This window comes from Natrix helvetica, assembly GCF_964273705.1.
Source record: "Natrix helvetica genome assembly, chromosome: 2".
Lineage (NCBI taxonomy): Eukaryota > Metazoa > Chordata > Lepidosauria > Squamata > Natricidae > Natrix > Natrix helvetica.
The window spans coordinates 139,103,565-139,129,395 of NC_138552.1; the positions used below are offsets into that span (position 1 = coordinate 139,103,565).

Below are 25,831 nucleotides of genomic sequence, written 5' to 3' on the forward strand. Positions count from 1 at the left end.
TTTCACCAAAGCGGGGGTGTTTTTGCCTTCTCCCATCCCCCAGAAGCACTCCGTGGGCTTCAGAAGGGCTGGGGGAAGGGAAAAATGCCTGTTTTGGTGAAAAACGGGGGAGTTTTTGCCTTACCCTAGTCGTCCTAAAGCCTGCAGAGTGCTCCTGGGGGCCAGGGAAGGCAAAAACGTTTTTTTCTTACCTCTTTGAAATCTTGGTGTGTCTTATACACGGGTGCGTCTTATAGTCTGAAAAATACGGTACTAACGACTGCAGTGATTCACTTAATTGTGGCAAGAAGAGTCGTACAATGGACTCAATTGTGGTTGTAAGTCTAGGACTACCTGTCTACTCTTTCCAAAATATTCACATATATTCTGATATTTCAGGTCCTACATCTAAAAGAGCCATGGGTTCAGGGCCCAAAAGCATTCCATGTACAACTCCCCTTTTATGACCATTTTGGAACTTGATTCCACATACAGAGACAAGGGCTACTGCTGGTACCTCTTCTCTGCTGCCAGAGGAGCCAGGCAGCTTTGCATTAGGAGGCATAAGTGGTTGGGACCTTTTAACCCTTCCCTTTTTGTAAAACAATGGTTCTCAACCTGTGGGTCGGGACCCCTTTGGGGGTCGAACGACCCTTTCACAGGGGTCACCTAAGACCATCGGAAAAGACATAAAAATACAGAAAACAATAATTTAATGGTTGGGGGTCACCACAACATGAGGAACTGTTATTAAAGGGTCACGGCATTAGGAAGGTTGATGCCCACTGTTGTAAAAGGAAGCAAGGGCACCAATTTCCCCCTTATTCTGTTGAGTTCTGTTCCAGCACATGGTAAGGCATCATGTCTGCAAATATCTCGTTCCTATGAGCCATACGGGGAAAGATTAAACCATAGGCAGTCAGCATTTGATTAGGTTTAGGACTAAGCCAAATGCTTGATTACAGGAGGAAAAATGTACAGTTGAAGACAACATTTATTTATACAGATTCTAAAGTACTAACAAAATAGTACATTTTATATTGCATTATAAAAATGAATATTAAAATAAACAATACAGCACAATACAACAATAATTACTAACAGTATTAGTAATAAAACCTGGAAGATGCTTTTCATTGCCCTTGTATAAGTAGTAATATTCTACTGTGCCATACACATTAGTGTCACTGGACCGAGGTGTCCCTTTGTAGGAATACTCTTATCTAAAAGGCTACATATGTTGATTATAATATTGCATTTTTAATAACATAGAAAATGTTGAGATTAATAAAATTGATATAGTTCTGAAAATGACAGTAAAACTTGAGATCACATCTACACTATATAAAATACTGGAGAAAAAAAATGGCCCGTAAGTCCATTAGAGTCGTTTGCTTAAAATGTGGCATAATACTGAAATTCAAATTTATCACACGCACACACACAAAAAAACAAACTAAGTGCACAGAGTACTTATTGCAACTGCTCTATTCCACAGTATTGGTATTAGGAGGGGGGTCTTTCCCCCATAATGCAATGGAGTGGGAGGGGCAAAGCATTTTGTCCCTGAATGTTCCAACTCCAATAATGGTGGTTTGCGGATCCGATCCCTTCTGAAATATTTCGGTTGGAACATTCTGGTTGCAGCCTTTGTATCCCGTAGCAATGATAAGATACGCAGGGAATGTAGTGGTTGCAAAGAAATAAAACTGGTGGCCTGGCCTGTGGGGCCTTGTGCATCATCGAAATAGGTGTGCTCTATCTACGTAAAACAGATTTTGCATTGCAGCAAGCATTGTGCAACCCTTCCCTTCACATGAGAGTTATGAGCAGAGGTAGTGATATTTCCCCTGCTGTCCTTCCCAGTAAATATATGAAGGAAGGAGAGGAGTAAAGGACATAGTTATATCATATGTTAATTCTCTCCAAGGGAAGGAGGAGAGGGAAAGCTTGGCATTGAGGGGAAATGTTCCCTTTTTCTTGTTTTAATTACCTGATAAAGGAAAGAGGTTTGTGTGTATCATGCTTAAGAAAAAGGCATAGAGTGTGTATGGTTGACCATGGATGAAAATGGAAGTTCAAGGGAAAATACATTGATGAAGATTAAGAAAGATATGGATTAAATAAGGAGTTGAAGGAACATAATATCTAAGAGGGAGGGAGGATAATAAGATTATAATTATCTGTTGAAAAGCATGTCAGAAATCATATATTCTTTAAATGTGTTTTTCCTCCCTTTTCTCTCTCTTGCATTTCTTTCTTTTTTTAAAAAAAATGGCCTTAAATCTATGAAAAAAAAGTTCTTAATAAATATTTTAAATGTACAGGGAAAGGAAGTTCAAGGGAAAATACACTGAAACGATGTATGTGGCTTTGTTCATTTGGATGAAAAGTCTTTTGAATGCGTACAATAGTATGAAAATTAGGGCTGATCACACTTCACACTACAGGTGTGTGATATGAAAGCTTTTCTTGATGTGAAAATCTGCTTCAAGGAAGCATTTGGAAGTTGAAGAATATGTTCGTGTGGTCTTAAATTCATTCTACACCCACCAGCTTACTGTTTCCAACTGTCCATTAAAATCAGTTTTTTTTTTCATTTGAAAAAGCAGATGTATTTCACTACCCGGGCTTTTATAAAATAGGTAATTTGGCCAAATCTGCATGTAATCTGTAAACGAAACAATGAGCTGGTAATATGCTTAGGTGACGACAAACAAATGTCTGGAGTGGATTTTTGTGCTTTTAGGCAGAGGTGACAAGATGTATATTGGCTTTAGAAATTTGCCTGAGTAACAGTAACTGCCACAGCAATTTACTGCTCAAACTGCTTTGTTTTACTTACATACACACACACACACACACACACACATACACAGGCAGATTGGTCAAATACCTGAAGGCTGTACATTTTTTTAAAAAAACTGATCCACGAGGCTAACGTTTGTTGTGTATGTTTGAGGGGAAAGTGTCTGTGCAAATGTAGGAAGCTGTGCTTTTAGTCCCACAAAGAAGGACCCTGCCTACTTCAGATTCAAATTCGAGAGAAAAAAAACCCACCATACTCTGCAAAAGGCCAGTCCGCCAGCTCGTGATGCCCTTAAAGGCAAACTGTGTTAAGGCCTAAAAACAGGTCTCCCTATAAATACGCAAGTGATAGCCACACTTCTAAGAAAATTGGTGCTTGCTCCACAGTACAAGCAGGTTACAAAGGAGAAGAAATGCTCCCTTCTCTATTTGCTGAGAAATTTTTCTAAGGCCCAATCTTTGTCTTTGAAGACAATGTTCTTCAACTCTTTTCAACTGATAGTGTGCTAAAATCCTATCGCTTTTCCCCACCCTTCATGAGAGGGGATACTTCATGTCGTTGGCCGATGCCCATAACTGGCAAGGAAGAATATAGTTAGAACCTAGGGCCCCCTAAGATTCTGAGATCCTCCTTAAGACCCAGAGAAACTCCTTCCTATTCACAGTATCACACATCAGTTCCAACTTCACTGATTCTTGTTTTCATTTATCTGGCTACAATAAAGAGTTAATATGCATCTTCTCAAGAAAACGTACAAACTGTTCCCCACCCCACCCCTATCCCCAAAACTTGTTTTCTTTTTGTTCTGTTTTGCTCTGGCTTTAATAAGGATATTGTTTTTGTTTCTTGCCAGAGAAACAGGCCAGCCAAGTGCATATCAACATTGCTCCTGCAGCTCCTCCTCCTGTACAATAGTAAGCCCAGCCAATTTCACAGGTGCCTGCAGGGGAGACACAAAGACAGTATTATTGGAAGTCTGGTCCTCCTTTTCTCTATCTTCCCCCCCCTCCTCCCTCCCTTTGGGTTACTACCGGTAGTAGCATTCTAATGCTGTATTCAATAATTGAAGGAAAACACATGTATTCATAGGCCATATTCATTTGTTCCTCACCCACCAAGTTGTAAACATGTAGCTCCTTGGTATGAAGATAGGCAAAGGCCTGAAGTTTTCTTACCTTCAAGAGATGCCTGCACAGATCAAATGCGTAGGAGTTGGGGAGGGAGTAAGTATAAAAACAGGCACTCGTCACAGGTTTTTTTAGGGGTTTAAAAACTCCTTTTAGATTCAAAAATGTCCAGATATCCACCCCTACACCTAGTTTAGCTTGCACTTGGGCATATCTTCAGGAATCAGGAACCATCTCTGAAAACAAGGGCATTTCCCCCTCTACTGCAGTATGAACAGGGGGGACGAACAATCCTTTTTGATTTCTGTATGTAGGATCCCCACATTCAATTCAGGATGACTGTTTCAAAATGAGTTTAACTTTACGGAATAGAGGACTCACGTTACAAGATTTAAAGTAATAGAGCAGGCAAAAATTAGGGAAGAAAAGATACTTAAGGATGCAGTTCACGCTACAGTCTAAAAACCATAATGGGTTTTAAAAAATTATATACACAATAATGTGAAATCACAATTGCCAGCTCTGTAGCTGGTGCTGACCTTCATACGCATTGAGTTTTTCCCAAGAACCTAGGATGAATCAGCATAGTATCCAAGCTGTGTGGCCTCTTTGCAATCAAAAGATGGACATTTTGTCTATAATTATATTATTATTATTGCTTTACAATTTAAGCATACCCAATAATTGCAGTTTATAGATGATTTATATTTTAGCATGTTATGCAAACACAGCCAAGACCAAACCACAGTTAAACTAGCACATAGGCATGAGTCTCTGAAGTGGCTTTACTTTAGTCAGGTATAGATTCTGGCTGGGCAGCTGTACCATTTCTTAAAGAATAGAAGATTCTTTCTTAACTTCTTTCATTCATGTGTGCTTTTCTCTTTCGGGTTTTGTTTTGTGAATCCATTTCATTTAAGGCCATTTTCCACAAGGTTAGGATTACTCACCTAGTTCAAACTGGTCGGAAAGATTGCCACAGGCTTGTCTGACTTCTTCACTGTCCCAGCCCAGAGGATAGAGAGCACACCCAGAACCAATCAACAAACCTACAGGTGAAAGAAAGCAACATAATTTTAGCCGGACTACATAGCCAATGAATGAAGGCTGGAGGCAGAATCCTCATTTTCTGTTTATCTCTCTGTCTCTGTGTCCACAGTTGGTGGACCATTGAGAAAAGAGTGGGCTACTGAGTGCTCTAACTTTTTCTCTACTGAACAACTAAAAAATCCAAATATAATGTTAATCCTTTGAATTTATAGAAAAACTAGCTGGATACTTGTGCTTTGCGACGAAACTATGTGATCGGACAATCCAGGAGAAATGCAGTTCACTCTGGTTCAATCTTTTGGCTCAATGATATTCGGTGATTGAAACACATAAGGGAATATCACTCCCGCCTTCTTGAGTCCGGAAGCCGTTCCAGAGGAGGAAGGCGTTGACAATTTGGTGAGGTACTGACGCTTAGTATTGTAAGGAGCCCCAGACCACTCCTGAGTGAAGGAGTGGAACGTCTGCCAGTTTGAACTGAGGTAAAGGAATGTGAGGTAACTAGCAGATGGATCAGAGTTCTTTTCAGGTGGGGAGGGGGAGTAGAACACCTTAGCATCAGAGCGTGTTAATTACTGTATAAGAAATACTAATGATCTGATGGTCATTTCAAAAAATCCTTTCTTAGCGAGCACCTAAAAGCCAATTTGCCAATTTTCAAGTTTGTAGGCTTTACAGTTCTGGAGATTTCTTGATGAGTGAGTGGTATATAGAGAGTGGTATATATACTATCTTTTATATAGAGAGATTAAAGTATATGAGTTGAACATCATGTGCTATGTTGACAGCAAGGGGGAAATTTGTATTGGACCAAAGAAAAACTGGCCGAATTGCTGATCTTTCTTAAGAGTTTCCATCAGGTTTAATTTAGCTTAGGGTGATGTTATGGGCACTTGCAGTATGTAGTCTTCCTGACAAGTTGTGAAATTGTTCACAACTGTCTTCTTCCAGAATGTGTAAGTCCAGCTTTCAGTTCTGGAGTCTTATGAAAACCACAAGTACAACCAAGTTTCAATCTTGCTTGCTTCTTAGGCTTGACAGGTCAACCAAGTATTGCTATCTGCAGAGGCTCATCTGATTCTCTGCCCCACAAAAAAAAAAAACAAAAAAAAAAACCCTAATACAAATGTTGAGAAGAAGTACATGTCAGCAATCTAAGTGAAGATGTTATCCTATCTTGGTTATATAATTATTATTTTTGTGATTCATCCTGCCCAGCATTCATGCATGCATTTATGATTTTTGATATCTTGTTAAATTCTTCAAAAGTGTTTGCCTCTAAGAATACATAATCTAAATCTAAATGTATTGGGTGCCTTAATTTATGCACTTGGAAGCAATTCCTTAGGCACAGCCATCAGTAAATGCAATGTATTTAACATCAAATCAATAAACCTATCCAGACAGATTATCACTAGTTATTCCTTTGAAGTGTTTTTGTGGGATCTGTTTTGCATTCATTTCAGCTTTACATCACAGTCCACCAGAAAATGGTTTTCCTTACATCAGCTGCACTAGAGTAATATTTTTAAATTGAATTTTTTCTATTTTTTTCTAAGAACCAGCTTTATTTAAGATCCTACCAATTTTACTTAACTTATCATCCAGCACAATGTCCTCTCTCCTGCCCACTTTGAAGCCTCAAATGCTGAAATCAAATAGGAAAAACTAAGAGCCAATTAGGGCTCCCTCCAGGTGACTAAAGTGACAAAACCTCTCAATAATGCTTGTATCTTTACAATTTATTTTTTTATTTGTTTCCTAATATGATTTGATTGCTTATTAGTAACCTATGACTATCACTAACAAATCACACCTGGCCAGTAAAGAATTCTATTCTATTTTATTCTATTCTATTCTAAGTGTGCCACTTCCTAAGATATGGCAGTTTTGGGGTAAAACAAGCCCTTTGCCCTTGCTTCACAATGAAATGGGTAAAATTAAATTGATGCTTCATACTTGTGGGTATGTATTTGGGAGGAGGAGGATGGGGGGAGGGGGGAGGAGGAGGAGGAAGAACCTCCTGGCTATCAAGGTTTCATTATTTCTTCTTACATTTAAATACAAAGTGCGGAAATCTGTAATGACACCATGATTCTGTAGCCAGGTACTTGTTCCAGACAGCTACATATATGGCTAGAGATTGCAGTGCAGTCTCTCTGCTTGGGTGAGTGGGATGGGAGAACTACGGCTCATTTGAGCCTAGAGGCTAAGTGTTTGGGATGAGGCAAGCATCTGGGGTAGTGGACTGTTCATATAAGCAGAAGAAATGAAGCTGCACATTTTTAATAAGATGTGAACCGGACTAGAAACCAAATAGAAAAATCCAAATCATATTCATTCATAAAATTTAATCTACTGATGAGTTGTGAAATTAGAGACCAGGAAGTTCAACAAGGGTTTGTCAATTGAGAAAACCACCTGCTCCTGAGCCCTCTGGAACTCCAGATGGAAGTTTTCCAATCTGAACTGCCCTGCAGTTGACCAGAAGAAAAGAGACTACCCAGAAGGAAGAGGTCAGAGGGATACAGCAGTTCAGGCCAATGTTAAAAAAGAGATAGACATAGTCTTCAAATTACAACCATCGTTTAGTGACCGTTCAAAGTTATAAGTCCAAATTGTCACTAAACAAATATTATAAGTCAAGGACTACCTGTAGAAAAAATCATTTAGCAGTACATTTATTTAAAATTATTTATAAGCATTTAGGAGGCGTTCAGAAGAGCAGTGCGGTAGCCTAGAGGTGGAGTTCTCGCCTCAAAATCAGGAGGCTGTGAGTTCATTCCTAGGTAGCAGCAGATATTTCTCTCTGTGAGCGCAATGAGTAATTGTTTGTTGCGAACCCCACATAGGCATCAGGAAGGGCATCCAGCCAATAAACACTCAACTCCATTCAGTCGCCTCAACTCAACCTTGATGAAGGATTGTTAAAAGACAGAAAAAAGGAGGAGTTAAGAAAGTTCTATAATTATGGGTCTGTGCAGTAATATGCAATCCATCTTCAAGCTCTAAATCGGATGGGGAACTACAGCCCTTTTATGACTTGTGGACTTCAACTCTCAGAATTCCCGAGCCAGCGTCGTCATAAAGGGGCCATAGCTCCCCACCTTTGCTAAATGAATGGATGAAGCAGTTGCCCCCAAGGTGGAAATAAAAATAAAAGGAAACTAAGATGTAACTGATTGCGGCATGTGAATTCATGGCATAAACTCCAAGATAGTTCCTTACAAATCTTTTTCATAGTTTAGAATCATAACTAAAACAGTTAATAGGACAAAGAGGGATTTATATACAGGAAGAGCTATTTTAAAAATTGTTTCTGTTCCCAGTATTTTCAGTTACAGCAAGAAGAACATAAGATAATAAAAAGAACCATTTCCAAAGGTCAAATAACATATGAAGAACTTCATGAAAATTCAAACAAAGGAAGCGTATGTAAATCATATGCAATTCCTGTTGAAATAAACTGCAAGAATGTAAAGGAATAACTATCGACTAAGCTATCCCATACAATAAACAGCAATTTAATCTTGTTTATACAAATGAATGCCCAGTTTCAAGTTCAGTGAATAAAGATTAAGTTTCAAAATAAACATAGGAAAGAAGAATGAATGGGTGGGAAGGGAAGGGAAGTTCTGGAAAATCATGGCCAAATTAATGCAATCCTCAAAAGATTAAAGAACAAAGGGCAGTGTATAAAGCAGTGACGTGCAGTCAGGTGAGGCAGGTGAGGCACAGCCTCACCACTCTCATCATAAAAAAAAGTAAAAGGAAAAAGCTGAGCTAGTTGCTGCCTCACCGTGGATGACTCTGCTTAACCTCACTGTGCTCTCCCTCCCCAAGTGTAGTGACTTCCTCCCCAGGCCCCCATTCATTTCTCTCTCTCACACACACAGCTGGATAAAACTATATAAAAATATATCCCAGCTTCACTGATTACAAGTTTGAAAAGGCAACGTGGCTCCACCTGCAATCAAACTACACTTGGGGAGGGAGAGCACAAGCGAGCACTGAGGAGACCACAGGAGGAGGCAGGAAGCCAGGCAAAGAGCCATGCTGTAGTACACACACTTCCCCCCAGCCTCTTTCTTTTGGAAGGCTCGGATCGGCTCCCCTCCGGCTTCTCTGCCTCACCTCTCACCCCAGCCTGCCAGCAGGAGGTGGTGGGTGGGCTTTATTGTGTTCCAGGCATTTCCCACCCAGACAGCAGGCTGTATTTGCAATGGTGGAGGTGTTTGGGAAAGGCAGCAGGGGAATGGGGGGGGGGGGGGATGGCAGAGGAGCTGCTTTCAAGCCACTGGAAAAGATATCCAATCCAACTTTTGTGTGTGGGGGGGGTTTGTTTGAGAGTGAGTGAGAGAGGGAAGGGGTAGGAGAGATAGTCCAATCCAACTTCTGTGTGTGTGTGTGTGTGTGTGTGTGTGTGTGTGTGTGTGTGTGTTTGAGAGAGGGGGAGGAAGGGAGAGAGGGAGGAAGGAGGGGAAGGAGAAGAAAAAGAAAAAGAAAGAAGGAGCAAAGGAGAAAAACAAATGCTGTCGCTTTAAATTGGAACTGAGCATGCCTGGCTGTGGAATTCTGGGAGTTGAAGTCCACAAGTCTAAAAATATTTGAAAACCAGCACTGTGTCAGTGCCTCACCAGTCATAAACCTCACCGCACGTCACTGGTATAAAGCAATGTATGCATTTGGTGGAAGCCAAAACTGGTAGTTTGCATGAATAGAAAGGAATGGAATAATACAGTAAATAGGGTGAGTATAAACTAGTTGTTATGCAGGTAGTCCTCATTTAATGATAGCAATTGGGACACTGCAATTTCTCTCTCGCTAAGCAATGTACAGTACAGTATCATGTGATCACATCACTTTCTGACTGCAATTCCAGCAGTCCCTGTTCCCATTGTAAAGCAAGGATCCCAGGTAGTTAAGCATTACAGGGCGGATTTGATTTAAATGAGGTCAGTTTAAATCACTAGTAAAAAGGCTTGATTTAAATCGATTTAAATCATAATTTTTAAACAGCAACTGTCATCTCTGTCCCACAGCGGCTCCTCCTCTTGTGACCTGCTGTTGACACGAACAGTCCAATTCACTTTAATGGGACGGCTGGTGATGCGGCAGCGACACAAGGTGAGGGACATGGCGGGCTGCAGTTGAGTGGATGTCTACTAACAGGTGCTGCCATGATGCATCTGAAATGACAGGTGCTATTTAAATGTAAGGACTCATTCTTGCTGGTAGTTAGAATCTTTAATATTATTATTTGCAAACAAAATGAAGGTTTCCTATTTAAAGTGCATGCTATCTCAGCTTGCACTGGATTCATTGAATTGAGTTTATCAAAAATGTAAATATTGCAGAATATATAGTCTCATGCTACATAACTAAGCTCAATTTCATGCTGAAAAAACTAAATTATTAATGTATCTTAAATAGAAAACCATCTTTAGACAGATTTTTTTTACTCCAAAAGCATTTTATTAAAATAAATTTGATTTTTAAAAATCTGATTTAAACTTTAAAAAATCCGATTTAAATTTTTAAAAATCCGATTTAAATTTTTTAAAAATCCAATTTAAAAATTTAAAAATCCGATTTAAATAAAGCGTGCAGTCACCAAACCCGTTGTTAAACCAGTTGCATCCTATCACTGATTGTAATATTGAAGTGATGTCAGTAAAACCTAAGGCTAAAATCCTAGGGATAATAAATGTACACAATGGACTATGGACTATAAGAGTGGTACTGGCTTTTGACTAATCATGCATAGGAGTGCACCTGATTACTGAACACACTAGAATGAGATAGCAATTCAATCTAATTTATTGATTGTAGAGCAGTGCTTGATTGCATACTGGTAGAAAAAGAAGATTGTGGCCTTATTTAAAATGTGAGGAAATAAGTATTAGTGCTTTTTGTTATCCGAAGACCACATCTTTATTAGAGACAGAATTGGTACAATAAATATATTTAAGAAATCTTCAAAGACAGTTCAAAACTGAAGTAGACCCAGAAAATACTGAAGATGATCCAAATAAGATTCTATTGTATTAAGATGATGGTGTTTGTTATAATGAAGCACAGGAATTGATATTCAGAAGTTTTGGTCTGCATGTCACTTTATTATTTTCATTATCTATAGTGAAAATCTGTAATACATAAAACAGGAAACGAGAAATGTTGAACAGGAAAGAAGGCAATTCTATCCTTTGTGTACTTGTATTCTGTGTTACAATCGAAGTACCAACAAACATAATTTACATCATGATGTCTCACTGCACATTATATTACTTTGGCATCATCATGTCTAAGGTTGCCCATGTATTATATGTGTTGACATATTATATAGGCTCAAAAATTAGGGTATAAACTGAGGAGGGGTGTCTATATCTTCCTTTGGACTCAAATCCTGATGAAATGGAAGCAGTAAATATTGTTTAACATCTACACTCACATGCACTCTCTTGAGGGGTTACTAGAATTGTTTTAACATATGTTGTATAATCATTTGAATAAACGTTTACCTGCCCACAACATTAGCACTACTATATAGATACGTAGATTCTTTTCTAAGCTAGTAATACCAGCACACAGAGAGACACACACGTACAAATGCACAGTCTTCTCTGTACAACTAGGAAAGATCTGTTTCCTATTCTAGTCTTCCTTCTCAGTGCAAATTATTCACAAGCTGCTACATACTTGCTTGTGAAAGCTTCATCAATCACACAGGAAAAGAATGGAAAATACAAGTCACATTTTGCTACGACAAAAAAAGTACGATGCAAAAAGCCCTGAGAGAGTTCATAAATTGGACTGGATGCCCTGGGGGAAAATGTTGTTGTTCTCTTATATATTCCTTACACGGAATGACTTTAAATACACATGTTTAGAATTAAATAATCTTGAACTGATGTTATGATATTTAGGACTGGAATTCCACTGTCTTCAATGGTGCATGAAATGCATGCATGATTTGAGAACAATGATATAAATGTTTCTCACTATTTGTTAGGCAGAACCGAAACAACAGGATATTGGTCTTTACCAAAAAGCCAAGGAATATAGCTAAATTGCAATGGATTTTCAAGGAGGAAGCTAATAAACTTATGCATTCTGCTTTCATCAGAAATCTACAAGAACTTTCTCATAATTTTAATTGTATGTAAGGATTCATTGCATTCTGCTCATTTTAGAATGTCTTCCCTTGGATTTTATGCTTTCAAGCAAATATGCAATTTTAATTGATGCAACCATATCATCACTGTAAAACTATTTTAAACCTTCAAAGTAGCCTAACTGTTTAAGCATCATGTACCTTCTCAATCCCAATACTTTTCATATTCAAATATTCAAAGTGAATTGTTCATCTCTCTTTCTCACTGATCTTTCTAAAGATTTGCATGCAAATGCTGCAAGCTGGCTTGAGAGACAGCCCTGTTTTCATTAGGCAAATTGCCCAGGGTTCATGAAAAATTTAGCTACAGCTGAACAGGAAAACATTGACTGTTGTTGATACAGCACACACAAATTCTTTTGGCAAGAATCCATGGCCCGGGAAAAGAAGTGACCTAGCTATTATCTGATCTGCCGCTTAGATGCAGCTGCAAGAACGTAACTCTTTATTATTGAAACAATTATTTCTGAACAGCAGGGGTCCAAGAAAGCAGGAATTAATTTAGTAATATATATTCATGGATTGTGAGGGACACAAGCAACTGCATTTGGGGATAAAGGTTGTGCCAGTAATTGCTGAATTGATTGTTTTTAAAGCGCCACTGACACCTAGGCTGCCATTAAATTGAGCTTTATTTTTGCGAAGCAATGTTAGGACTCTATTTTTTTTTAAAAAAACGCCTCTGTTGGCTCTCAACCTAGCAATTAAATATTGTGCAAAGAGCAATGATTGCTTCCCAAGTGACCATTGTTCACAAAGAGGTCTTGTAACCAAGTGTTCACGACCGACTCTTCAGTCCACTAAATTAATAATAAAGGTTACACACCGCACTGCTCTTCTCAAACAGCATCTAAAATAGCTAACTAAACCTCCTTCATTTCCAGCAAGAGGTACACAAGCCCAAAAAGAAGGAGCACAATCTGATAATGCAATTACATTTTCAACCCAGACGATTGTTTTAACAGGAGGGGGGGAGGATAGTTTTAGCCCTTTTGAAATCCTGAAAAAGTGGGCTCCTTTGGGAGTTTGTTTGTTTGTTTGTTTGTTTTATTGGATTTAGTTGGAGGGTGTTTCACAAAACCGAAGCCATCAAAAACTCTCTTAGTTCTACTTGAAATTCTGTCTTGATGAACCTTGCCTTGATCAGCTATGTTGCACCCTCCACAGGACACCAGACAGGGAAAAGCCAATAGAGGATTGGAAGCAAGTTCATTTAACATAAGAAAGAAACTCTGAGAGCTTTATATAGGACACTTTGACCCCTGATTTTGTGCCTGGAAACTGGATGGCCATGGCAGTGACTACCAAATACAGTCTTGCTTGTTCCTGCCAACCCCATTTCATCCGCACAAGTTGAAGCTTCTGACAATGCCTCACGGGCAGAACATACATACAGTTGATTGCATACATTCATCACAGACAGCAGACCGAGTCAATCCACTCATGTGCAACACAACTGGGAAGCTTTCTATTTTCAGTGGCTTGTTTTCCTGCTCCTGGACAATGAGGTTCTGTGTAAAATCCCGGCGTTGCAAAATATCGTTTGCTTTAAAATCGCCATGCGATTCTGGGCAGTGGACAGAATGTTTTGTTACCACAAAAAAATAACAAGAAGCTTGCGGCATCTTAAAGACTGGCAAATCTACTGTGGGACATGCTTTTGTGTCTGGCTATCTTTCAATATTTTATGTACAATCATCTGTCAGCAGTTTTAATATTGGGGAAACTGGAGCGTGTTTACAAAAAAGATTAAAATCTCAATTCAAGTTTGTCGTCTGGAGATGTCACGGATTTTACTGTTTTCTTGGTAGCAATATGGAAGAAATTTGTCATTTCCTTCTTCCAGAAATTTTTAACACATTCTTAGTTTGATTTACAGTCTGCTTTATTAAAGAACTAAGAAGGTCCCATCTCATTTAGTTTTTTGAGACAACTCAAGGTCAGCTTGGTGCAGCAACTTAACTGGTCACAGAAAGTACAGTGAGCATTCATTTGAGATTAAAAATAGACAATAGCCAAAAAATTACAAGTGGAACATTTTGTTTCTCAGGATGCTTATTCCCTAATCTGGAGATGCCTATCTAGTCAGCAAAGGAATTCTAAGGACTTCCATTATCAATTAGAATTAGAATTCTTCAAGTGACTTGTGCGTATTTCATCATATTCATACTCCATGTAGAATATCTGAAGTAATCATTCCGAATATCTTCCCACATGGAGAAAAGTGTTCAAAATATGGATATGCCCTGCATTAAGCACTGAGAAGTTTTCCCATTGGAAAAAATGGGCAGATGATAAATGGATTGATAGGGCTCACCTAGTAATTTCCCCAAAGCAGAAGTGGAAAAAACAACTGTGTGAAGAACTTCAGTTGAGGTCCTTCAGGCAGGATAGTAGTAGTAATCTGGTGAGTTTGCTAGCAGTATTGGCCAGAAGTTTCTTATATCTATATAAAGAGTTGCTTTAGGCTATCTTCATTTCAACTTATTGGGGGAGCGGGGAGGGAGTTATTTTGTTGTTTTCATTGCAAATAACTCCGAATTTTAAAAAAAACTTTTGTTACTCCAGGCTTCATCCAGGCAACTGTTTTAGCATGCTCCAGCCATGAGATAATACAAGGTAAGGAAAAGGTAAAGGTTCTCCTCGCACATATGTGCTAGTCGTTCCCAGCTCTAGGGGGCAGTGTTTATTTCCATTTCAAAGCTGAAGTGCCAGCGCTGTCCAAAGACATCTCCATGGTCATGTGGCCAGCATGACTAAATGCCAAAGGCGCCCAGAATGCTATTACTTCCCACCAAAGGTGGTTCCTATTTTTCTACATTTTTGCATGCTTTCGAACTGCTAGTTTGGCAGAAGTTGGGACAAGTAATGAGAGCTCACTCCATTACACACCGCTAGGAATTCGAACCGCCAAATTGCCAACCTTTCCGATCGCCAAGCTCAGCGTCTTAGCCACTGAGCCACTGTGTCCCATCAACACAAGGTATGCTGATGCAAATTGATTTTCACTCATACCAGAGATCACTTGGGAAAGGAGTGACCACTGTATAACAAAAGGAAAAATAAGAAGCCAACATATCCCACTTCCCTATAATGTCAATAGCTCATCATGCAAATAGCAAAGCTTAGGTAGAGAGAAGCTGGCAAATACCACTTCAAACATCATTTTGGACAGAACTTGGGAGTTGTATCTATTCCATTTTCTCAATGTGGCATGTCTAACATAATAACTTTTAAACCAGATATTAACTTTGGCTTTATTGTCAATTTTCAAAACAGGTATTGTTGGAAACCAAAATATCATTCTAAGCAAGACTTTCATTTATTTTTATCACAGAAATTCTTCTCAGCAGTCAGTTATAATTTCTCCCATCTTTTTTTAAATTTAATTTCATATCTTTCCAAAGAATGTTGAATATGAAATGCATTGCATATTTGTCATGGTATTACCCATATATTTTACTTCGTCCACAATCTTATCACTCATTTTATTCCTCAGTTCTATTTGATCCTCTATTTTCTATTTTTTTTTGTTAACATCTTCATCTTCTGTTGGAATGTACCAATTTCCTCTAAACCTGATCTTCCAAAACCAACACCAAATCATCTGTAAAAGCCCCTAACTTATAAGTTTCTTTTTAAATCTTTACTCGCACAATCCTTTCATGTTGTCTCATATCTCTATTCAATGTTTTAAGGATTAAAATAGATAAGAGACAATGGGCATTCGTGCTTTGTTCCATTTTGTATCTCACAAGACTTTGATAGATCACCATTATCTATAGATTTCTGCAACTATATGCTTTCATTGAATTATACATTGGTCTTATCCATTTTATGAAGTTTCTTCTAAAGTTCATACCTTCCAAAACATTGAACAGAAAAGCCCAGTTCGTACTGTCAAAGGCCTTCTCTGCAACTACAGTAAGAAAATCAATGCTAGCTTTTTGTTGTGTTGTTTCAAGTACTCCAATTTTTTTGATATTATTCTGTAACTAACCTGTTTCCCTGAAAATAAGATGGATAATAAGCCCAATCGGGCTTTTGAGCACATGCACTGAAATAAGCCCTCCCCAAAAATATTGCAACACAGCAGCAGACATGAGGTGACCATGCTTGCTGCCTCCTGCATATCAAAAATAATAAGACCTCCCTGAAAATAAGGCCAAGTGCTTATTTTGGGGGTCAAAAGAAAATAAGATCCTGTCTTATTTTCGGGAAACACAGTATCTTTTAAGTAAAATACATATTGATCCTCATTGATCCAATAAATTATTGTAAAATTATTTTCAACCTATCAGCCATAATTGTTCTAAACCTATAGGCATTGTCCAATAATTATATTTGCCCACATAGTTTTTTGTTAAAATCAAATCTTGCCCCTCCTTATTATTTAAATTAATTCTTTATTGGCTTTTTTCCAGTTCTTTGATATCCTTTCTCCCTGTAAACTAGAATTCTCTGTATTTTATAAAGGTCATAAAAGGCATCTGCAAAACATTTATAATAAGAATCTTGTAATCTATCTGATCCAACCAACTTTCCAGCTTTAATCTTTTTTAAAGCTTCGCAACCCCTCCCTCCACCATGTAGTCAGATGCATTTGTAATCTGTTTTTGTTCCCCTGTAATCTGCAGTAATTTTGTTTCTTAAAGTATTCGTGTATTTTTTCTAGAGAAATATGCAAATTGGAATAATATTGATGAAATGATTTTTTTTTGTATAGCCATATTATCCACTAATGCAGTCTCTCCCTCTTGCAGTTTCAATATCTTTAGCTTGTGCAGCTGTTAAGCTTTTTGATCAAAGTTTTTAAATCTTTGAAGCTCCCTCTCCTCCCCTCACTTTTAATCCAATAAGAATGCTGACTCACCAAGTGGATTGCTCTTATCCTGCCACTCAGAAAATCTCTCTTTAGCTATAAATTGATTACATCCAGAAATGTTTACGAAAGTGAGTCTTTTGCAAACATTGTGTTCAGATAGGGTGCCTTACAGCTGTGCTTAACTGAAATTCCTTGATTCCCACTGTTTGTCTCATGAATCAACCAAAAAACACTCAATTCTTGCAGTTTCCTCACAAAGAGCAGTATCTGGAGTGGGCAATCTCACAATCTCTCCTTGTCCAGGAAAACTACGCTGGCCAGAATTCACCTTCTGGTGGCCAATCTCTGTCACAATGCTGTGCTCCATAATTTTTTACCAGGAAGCTCAGGACACAACATATATTATTGATGGCTATTTTCCCTGCCCCAAATTGCTAAAGTCTCTTCACTAAATTCGGTCTCCTTCAAGATTGCTTTCAAAAGGACTGGCAAGATTTGCCCATTTGGACTGGTTATCTAGAAATTTGGAGTTAAACCAATAAAAGAATATTGAATGTTAACAGCATTTTATTTGTTAGATTTATACAAAGCTAACTGTGTGTGTATTTTTTCAGCATGCATTTAAATGCATCCATGTTTAATGATTACCTTAAGAAAAATACAATGAAATTGGAATACACTAAGAAGTCATCTGAACTTCTTCATTTTAAACATGAAGCTATATAGGGAATCAATGAACTATGGAAGAGGGATGAGTTGCCAACATTAGAAAAGAAGGAAAAAGTATTTTTGCTTAGCAAGAATCTCCAATTTGGCAACAATAAGAACTATGTTTCTGAACCCAAAGGTTTTTTTTTTCAAGAGGCAACTGGACTTTCTTGTTTTTCTTTGAAGATGTTTCACTTCTCATCCAAAAAAAGCACCCTTGGGACAACCATGACCTGGATGACTGAGAGCCTCCATAGACATATGTCTGTAAACAAAATCTATCTAGTATTTCGGTTTTAAGTAAAGGAGGAAAGGGGGAGAAAAATCCTAGAATCCCAACTGAAGATTAAGGCACAAAAGTTAAAAATCATAACTTGATTACCAGCTAACTTTCTGGATCATTTTCTGGCTACTATAGGTAGTCCTCAACATACAATCACTACTGGGATTGGAATTTCCATCATTTGTCAGTGTGGTCATAAAGCAAGTCACCACCTGACCAGATCGCATTTTACCACCATTTTTTACCACAGCTGCTAAGCAAATCACCATGGTTGCTAAGCAAATCCAGCTTCCCCGATTAGCACTGCTTGTTGGAAACCAGCTAAGAAGGTTGCAAATCACAATCACATAACCGCACGATGCTGCACCCAGCTGTAAACATGAGGCAACTGCCAAGAGTCTGAATTGCATCCCTTAACTGCAAGTGTGGCATGACGGTCTTCATTTCAAGGAGAAGTCATAAATATTTTTTACAAGGGATAACTTTGAACTGTCATCAAACAAATGGCTATAAGTCAAGGAACACCTATATGCAGTACTCCAAGGAGTAACTTTCTTGCAATAAAAATTGTTATTCTCCATTTATATCAAAGTGCTGCCTACTGATGCCAGGGATATTCGCTGGCAGCATGAGTGCCAAATGCATGCCTGGCGCTTGCCTAAGCTGGCTGATATGATTACTGGAAAAGGAAGCAAGGGATTATTATGATCCCCTGCTATTTTTCTGCAATGAGAGGAATCTCTACTCCTGGCAGTTTGGCAACACGAATGACAGTCGTGTGGGACTAATGACAGCCTGCGAGGGACTAATGTATAATCGTCCATTTCTTAGAACATTAGACATATGGCTAAATATTTTATCATCTCCCACATTTCATGGGAATGTGTTCACACATGACAAATACATGGCTCTAGGTGGCTATATAAATCGAAATAATAAATACATAAATGGGAAAAAGAGCTTTTAGCCATGTGTGCAAAAGTGAGGACTAGAAAAAGGACCTTTGTCAGAAATGTTTTATGGGGCAGAGGGATGTTACTAATACATCACACATTCCCATGAAATGTGGAAGGCAATAAAATATTTAGTCTTATTTTTAATACAACACAATACTGAGCTAATATTTTTTTCAGATACTTTGCAACAGCCTGCCTTTTACTAAGTAAAAAGAGAAAAAGAGGCTAAAAATATTTGGATGAAGAAAATTTCCCATAACAAAGTCTAATGAAAGCTTAAGCGAGTAGGAAAGTTTTGTGCTGTTCCTTCTACAGAGGAATCATTGGAGCAATGGTTAGTTAAGCACTTGGGTTTAATCATTACAGCTGATTTGCTAAAGATATACCTGAAATATACCTGGGTACTTGATTAAAAATATGTGTCATGGTGGACTTGGAGCAATATCTTCGGTGTTATGTGAACTATCAGCAAAGCAACTGGGCTGAGCTTTTGCCTTTTGCAGAAGTGGCATATAACAACACTGTGCATAGTAGCATTGGGTTTACTCCTTTCGGGGTGGACTGTATATGTTTGGTCAACAATGAACAGTGGGTGGCTCAGGGGGAAAGGGGGATTTTTAGCTAAGCTGCTTTTCGCGTGAAAAAAAACCTCAGAGCTGGCTCTGCTTCTTCTGTACCCATATGGAATATTATCAGTAAAGCTATACTTTTAGAAAAACAATGCCCCAGAAGTTTCTTTTGTGGCGTGTGCAAATGAGACAGTTGACATTATGTCAGCTCCCCACAAAAGAACACTCTGACTGATGTTTCTGCATGCCATGCATGCACAAGAATTGAACACGAACACAGGGCTTCAGGGGGGAAAAGAAAGCAAACTTGTTCTCTTCAACTCATGTGCTTCCCTATAACCTTAGTCCAATCGATGTACCAAATATATATCCTATTAAATGTTTCCTTACTAAAAAAAATGACTATAATCCCAAAGCAGAGATATAACAATTAATTTTTGTTGTTGTTAGTTGCGAAGTCGTGTCCAACCCAACGCGACCCCATGGACAACCTTTCTCCAGGCCTTCCTCTCCTCTACCATCCTCTGGAGTCCATTTAAGCTCACACCTACTGATTTGGTGACTCCATCCAACCACCTCATTCTCTGTTGTCCCCTTCTTCTTTTGCCCTCCATCATTCCCAGAATTTGGCTCTTCTCCAGTGAGTCTTTCCTTCTCATTAGGTGGCCAAAGTATTTGAGTTTCATCTTCAGGATCTGGCCTTCTAAAGAGCAGTCAGGGTTGATCTCCTCTAGGACTGGCTGGTTTGATTGCCTTGCAGTCCAAGGGACTCGGAGGAGTCTTCTCCAGCACCATAGTTCAAAGGCCTCCATTCTTTGGTGCTCAGCCTTTCTTATGGTCCAACTTTCACAGCCATACATTGCAACTGGAAAAACCATAGCCTTGACTATACGCACTTCTGTTTGCAGGGTGATGCCTCTGCTTTTTAGATTACAAAAGCTTAAATTCATTTCACAGGCTAGCAAGACCAACAGCAATGGTGATAGCAACCAAAATCAGTTATATTGGCAACCTAAATTCAACAGAAAGCCTGCAGGAGCAGATGACCTAAACTGTACCAGATAATGGCTTTGCATCAAACTTGCAGGGAGGTATTTGTGGAAGGACCCCTGAAACAGGTCTTCTTTTGGATTACTCCACTGTGAATTATTGGCAGGTAAAACATCATCAAAGAAATGTGCCACTAGATCACAATGGACAGATTGGCAGGGAAACAGGTAGAACAAAATATCAGATATTTAGATCCCCAGCCATGCATGTATCATTATCTGGGCTCAGCAATATTCTGGCAGCCTAAATGGGTTCTTCACAAATGTTTATAGCAAGTTTATAGAAGCTCGTTTCCTTTGATAACTTTGCACCAAGATGGCAATTAGTCTTAGAGTGGAAGTGCACCGTATTTCAATTCAATGGTGCCTGGTTTATCACTTTCAGATCAAATTGTGTATGGATCATAGGATGATGAAATGTTCCCTCTTGGTTTTTTTCTTCTGTGCTAGTTTTTATATCCATGCATTTCCCTGGACAGAGTCCAGAACCTATAACCAAATTTGGCATTCAATTAAACACCAACCTCCTCCAAAAGGTTACCTCTTAGTTAACGTCTGTGGGTGAAGTTAGTTAGTATTGTGGTCCAGGATATTTGATACTCAATTTGGATTTAAAAAGTAATTAGGAAAAACGAAAGGCTTAGTTGAGCTAAAAATAGTGATAAAACAACACCTTCAGGCTCTGCCTAAATTGCAGAGCATCACAGAATAAATGAACCAACATATGAAATAGTTCACAAAGACTTCTACTTTACTGTAATTGGGGCTATTTTTGGGGGGACAAAAAGCATAAACAAGAACATAGTTTCAAGAGAGATTTGAGAAACCAATTAAAATAATAACATATAATATTACCTGAGCAACCCCGAGCAATATTGTTTAAATAATAGATATTTCACAAATGTCTGTGGAGATTCTCAGTCATCCAGGTCTGAAAAAAGCACTTTTGGGATGTATTTCCATTTTTACCATTTCATAAATCTAACTAATAAACTTTCATTCCATGTCAATGTATGAAATGCTGTAGGCTGAATATGTCAGGCATCCCTTTTTAGTTGAAAGGAAAAGTGTTATTTAACACAATTTCTATTACCCGTGTAATAAAATTAACCATATGCTTTATTCCTGCCATTTCACCTCTGTCTCTCTGCAAGTTCAGGCAGGGCTGTGGGAAAAAAGGATCTGAAATTTTGAAAATGCAGTCAATGTTCACATCACACACCCATGGTACACTGTAATTTGTGTAATTAATCTAAGTGCTTAATTTATTTTGTAAATTGAATAATAAGCTAACTTATATGCTGGGTTTGCACAAAAACTATGCTAAAAACATGTTCGCCTGCCTTGCAGTTCAAAGCATTGTGTGAATCTGCTAGCAATCTGTACTGGAGAAAGGTTTGATTTAGGAGAAAACATTTGATATTTTGCTATTTCCTGTGTTTTCCATTTCTCCTATTATTTCATCACTTACCGGTATATGTCTTGTTTTTTGTCTGAAAAGCCTGAGGAAAAGGCCTGGGTTATATTTGCAATCATGCACAATTTCCTTCCATAGTCATTATGCATTTAAATTTTTAATTGTTGTAAGAGACATTGAAAAAAATATTTGCTTAAAAACTAGTGCAGAATCAAAATATGACGAGCAAGAGAGAGAAATGTAGAATAACTGAGACAAACATTTCAAATGAAGAACAAACAACAATCACCTCTGCAACAGAACTTAGGACTGTGTGAGTTTCATTGCTTTGAGACATTTTAATGAGCCATGGGGGAATTCCTAAGACAAACATCTACCCCTACAGAAAAGAACTGGAGTTTGTTGCTTGCTTTATATATAATAAGCCTCAGGACTAGCTAACGGACATATTTCCGCTGCTGGGGAACTTCCCAATGGATCAATTACATTTATATACCCCATTTTTTTTATTATTTCAAAGCAAATGACTCACATCCCTGACACATGGTACTCAAATAATGTAACTTGAAAAACTGATATCATTTCTCACCTAGCTCTTTGTTATGAGGTCATGTAAATACATCAAAGAGAAAATGGAAGTGAATAAGAGTCTGGCATCTCTTGAGATCTGAAGGTGCAGGGACAAGGTTTTTTTTAGAAATAACTACAATCATATACATTTTACAGACTTTTGGGTCTCATTCATCTGGAGTCCTCCAATGTATTCTAGGCTGTACTTGAACTTTATTGATTCCTACTATTAGACACACTTGACTTAAAAGGAATGACAATCAGGCTAAGGCGAATGAAGCTTGGAGAAAGCAAAGAACTTGGAGAGAGGGACAGGTTAGGAATCACAACTGAAGAGGAGTTTTTCAAAAGACAACTAGACTTTGTTTTTCCTTAAAGATGTTTTGCTTCTCATCCAAGAAGCTTCTTCAGCTCACTGAAAAAGCTTTGGTTCACTGAAGAAGCTTCACTTCAATTGACTTTACTGAACTGAAGAAGCCTCTTGGATGAGAAGTGAAACCTCTTCAAGAAAAAAACAAGTCCAGTTGCCTTTTGAAAAAAAAACACTTTTGGGACAACTGTGACCTGGATGACTTAGAATCGACGAAGAGAGAAGGAGAGAAAGAAGGATCAATCTAGATGCTAGAGCAATGGTTCTCAACCTTGCAAACTTCAAGATGAGTGGACTTCAACTCCCAGAATTCCCAGCCAGCACGGGTTAAGGTTACACTAGGCTGGGGAGGTCTGGGAAGTGAAGTTCAACCATCTTAAAGATGTCAAGGTTGAGAAACACTTCTCTAGAGACTGAACAAATCAAGAACAGTCCTTGCTAGTTGATATAATACAACTTCCAATGTGTCTCTCTGAATTAATAATACCAAATCATATAAATTTCCAAAATGAAGAATGAAACAGTACTGGAATTTTCCTCAACTGAACTGAACACAGAGAAAGTAACACCTTAAATAGGCTGTGGTATTAATTGCAAAAAGAGCAAATCACTAAGCACTTAAAATGTTGGCACTGACCCTTATAGCCCTAAACGGCTTACAAAACCAACCACTTAGTCATTATGGGTTTAGGTTTTTTTTTTAAATTGTTGATGTTAATCCTTATTTTTAACACCTTATATTATGTCTGGTTTAAAATTTTGTTAGTTACCTTGAACAGAGAGGCGGCTATAAATCAAGCCAGTGTTTTTTCTCTGCATGAAATGCCCACCCCAAAGGAGGTTTAAGAGCAGAGATTCAGCCAAAGTAATAGTACTACAAAATACAGCACAAGAGGAGAAATCACCCATTTAGCTTTTAGCTGGCTATTCACTCTGATATTAAAATTGTGAAATGTGTAATCTTTGGGATGGGCCGTGTTTTGTGTACAAGCAGGATTTGCTGTTTATTAAACACAAGAGTCCCCAGGATGTGTGCCTCTGGCCCTTTCTTTGCATCCTGGCTCCAATGCAGTAATTTAGCAACCGCTGCTCTTCATAGAGGCTGGCCAACAGGTGTAAGGTTGGACTAAATTTAATTCAGCAAGGACTAAATTTAATTCAGAATGAGAAAGGTTCACATATGAAAAAAGGGAGCAATGATGAGTGAATGAATAAATAAATCATATATTTACTCACATCCATGAAGCTACATGTTAATAAAATAAATCCATTCTTCTTGTGTTGGGTTAGATTTTTCCTTAGAAACGTAACTTCCCTTCACAGCCCTTCTGTACAATGTTAAAAAGGATTCAACATCCATTATTTTCTTTCTCCAATGCCTTGCTTTCCCACAGTCCACCACACTTGTGCACAATTACATATCGAAATGTTTTGTATGTTATACTAAGATCTTGGTGCTTCTTATCTTTGTTTCATCATGAAAACCTGATGCAAAATCTCAACCCCTTGATTTCCCCCTGATCACTCTGTCCCCATGGAGCTGCAAGTGAAAAGCTGAGCAAATAATACAAAAGCCCTTTTTTTCCCCATCTTCAGCCCCAGCCATTGCCTAAGGAGGGGGAAACAAGGGGTTAAAGATCATCATTTTGAGTTGCTGTCCAAGTTGGGCCTATTGATTGGGGCTTTCTGGCCCAGGGTTGCTAGGGGCGTAGTCTGTCCCTGTTGTTGCAACTAGAGGGAATAGTCTCTGTCTGGCTAGTAGTTATAGTTGCCATGTTTACTATCCTTGTCACATTGTTCAGCTGCTGAATGAAGGATCCTAGGATACTAACTAATTTGCATGGGGCAACTTGTTCCTCTCCACCAACCATCTTAGTAGGACGCAGAATAGCACTGCTCAACTACTGTTATGAGAACAAGACAACTGGGCAAGGGAGGGTCCAATTCAACATTCACAACCTCATTAAATAAGAATTTGAATTTGAACCTCATTAGAATTTGTAAGCTGTTTTCTGAAGTAGGAGTTATTCTTCAATGTGTCAACTAAACAGGACTGCAAAGCTCTTAATATTAAGCATATAACTAATAAGACAATAAAAAAGATTTGAATTACAATTCACAGTGAAGCATACAAAGCATTGAACTTGATTGCTTTCTTTAGTGTTCACTGCCTTAAGATATACTCCTAGTGCTTTTCACTGACACACACAAACCAAAATCAAGTTGCTAAATTGGCACTATATACTGTACAAATCAGTACAAAGAATTATCGTTCCAGTCAATTTGACTACATCAAAACTACATTAAAATACTTCCATTCTGCCTCCCCATCAGCAGTACTTATGGAGTAAGTTTACTTAGTTTCAAATAGACTGCAAGACAAATGCAAATTGTTAGGGTAAGATTTTCCATTGATGAAAAAGGTGAAATTTGGTAAAAACAGCCACAAAGTGAAACTCTTGTACAGAAAATTATTAAAAATTATGGTAGAAAATGATGGCAAAACTAATATAACAAACAGACAAATATTACTGCATAAGCACCTATTTCTTTGGTAGAAATGTGAGTATTCTGGAAGACTTCAACATCTTTTGAAGAAAGTTTTCCAGCTCAGTCAATGGAAAAATGTATATCACCAGTTCATTTTTATTTAAATATAGTAAAAACAAAGCTAATCATGAATTTCTCAAAAATCTTTCTATTAGCTGAAATAAATGATTTATTTGGCAGAAAAAGTGGAAACTAGGAGAGAGATGAATATGTTATATTCAGATTGAAACCTTTCTTTGGAAATTATTTTATTACAATGCTTATAATTATTCTAAACATAGCTAATTGAATACATTTTCCTTAATTAAGAAAAATAATAGATATACTGCTACACATCACAGCATTAATTTTAGTATGTGTAAATTTTGCACCTAAATTTATTTGCTTCCATAAAA

The 25,831-nt window shown here is 38.1% G+C and overlaps 1 protein-coding gene across 3 annotated transcripts in view; it reads right to left on the reverse strand.

Moving 5' to 3' along the window:
* Positions 1-955: 955 nt before the first annotated feature.
* Positions 956-25,831, reverse strand: part of LHFPL6 (LHFPL tetraspan subfamily member 6) — a 29,289-nt gene continuing 4,413 nt past the window's right edge. For all 3 annotated transcript variants that reach the window (XM_081942325.1, XM_081942327.1, XM_081942326.1), the window contains exons 3-4: positions 4,866-4,964; positions 956-3,728 (exon numbers count right to left, since the gene is read on the reverse strand). In XM_081942325.1, the coding sequence (XP_081798451.1) occupies positions 3,610-3,728; positions 4,866-4,964 (218 nt within the window). In that variant the 3' untranslated portion in view covers positions 956-3,609. The remainder of the gene's footprint in view (positions 3,729-4,865; positions 4,965-25,831) is intronic.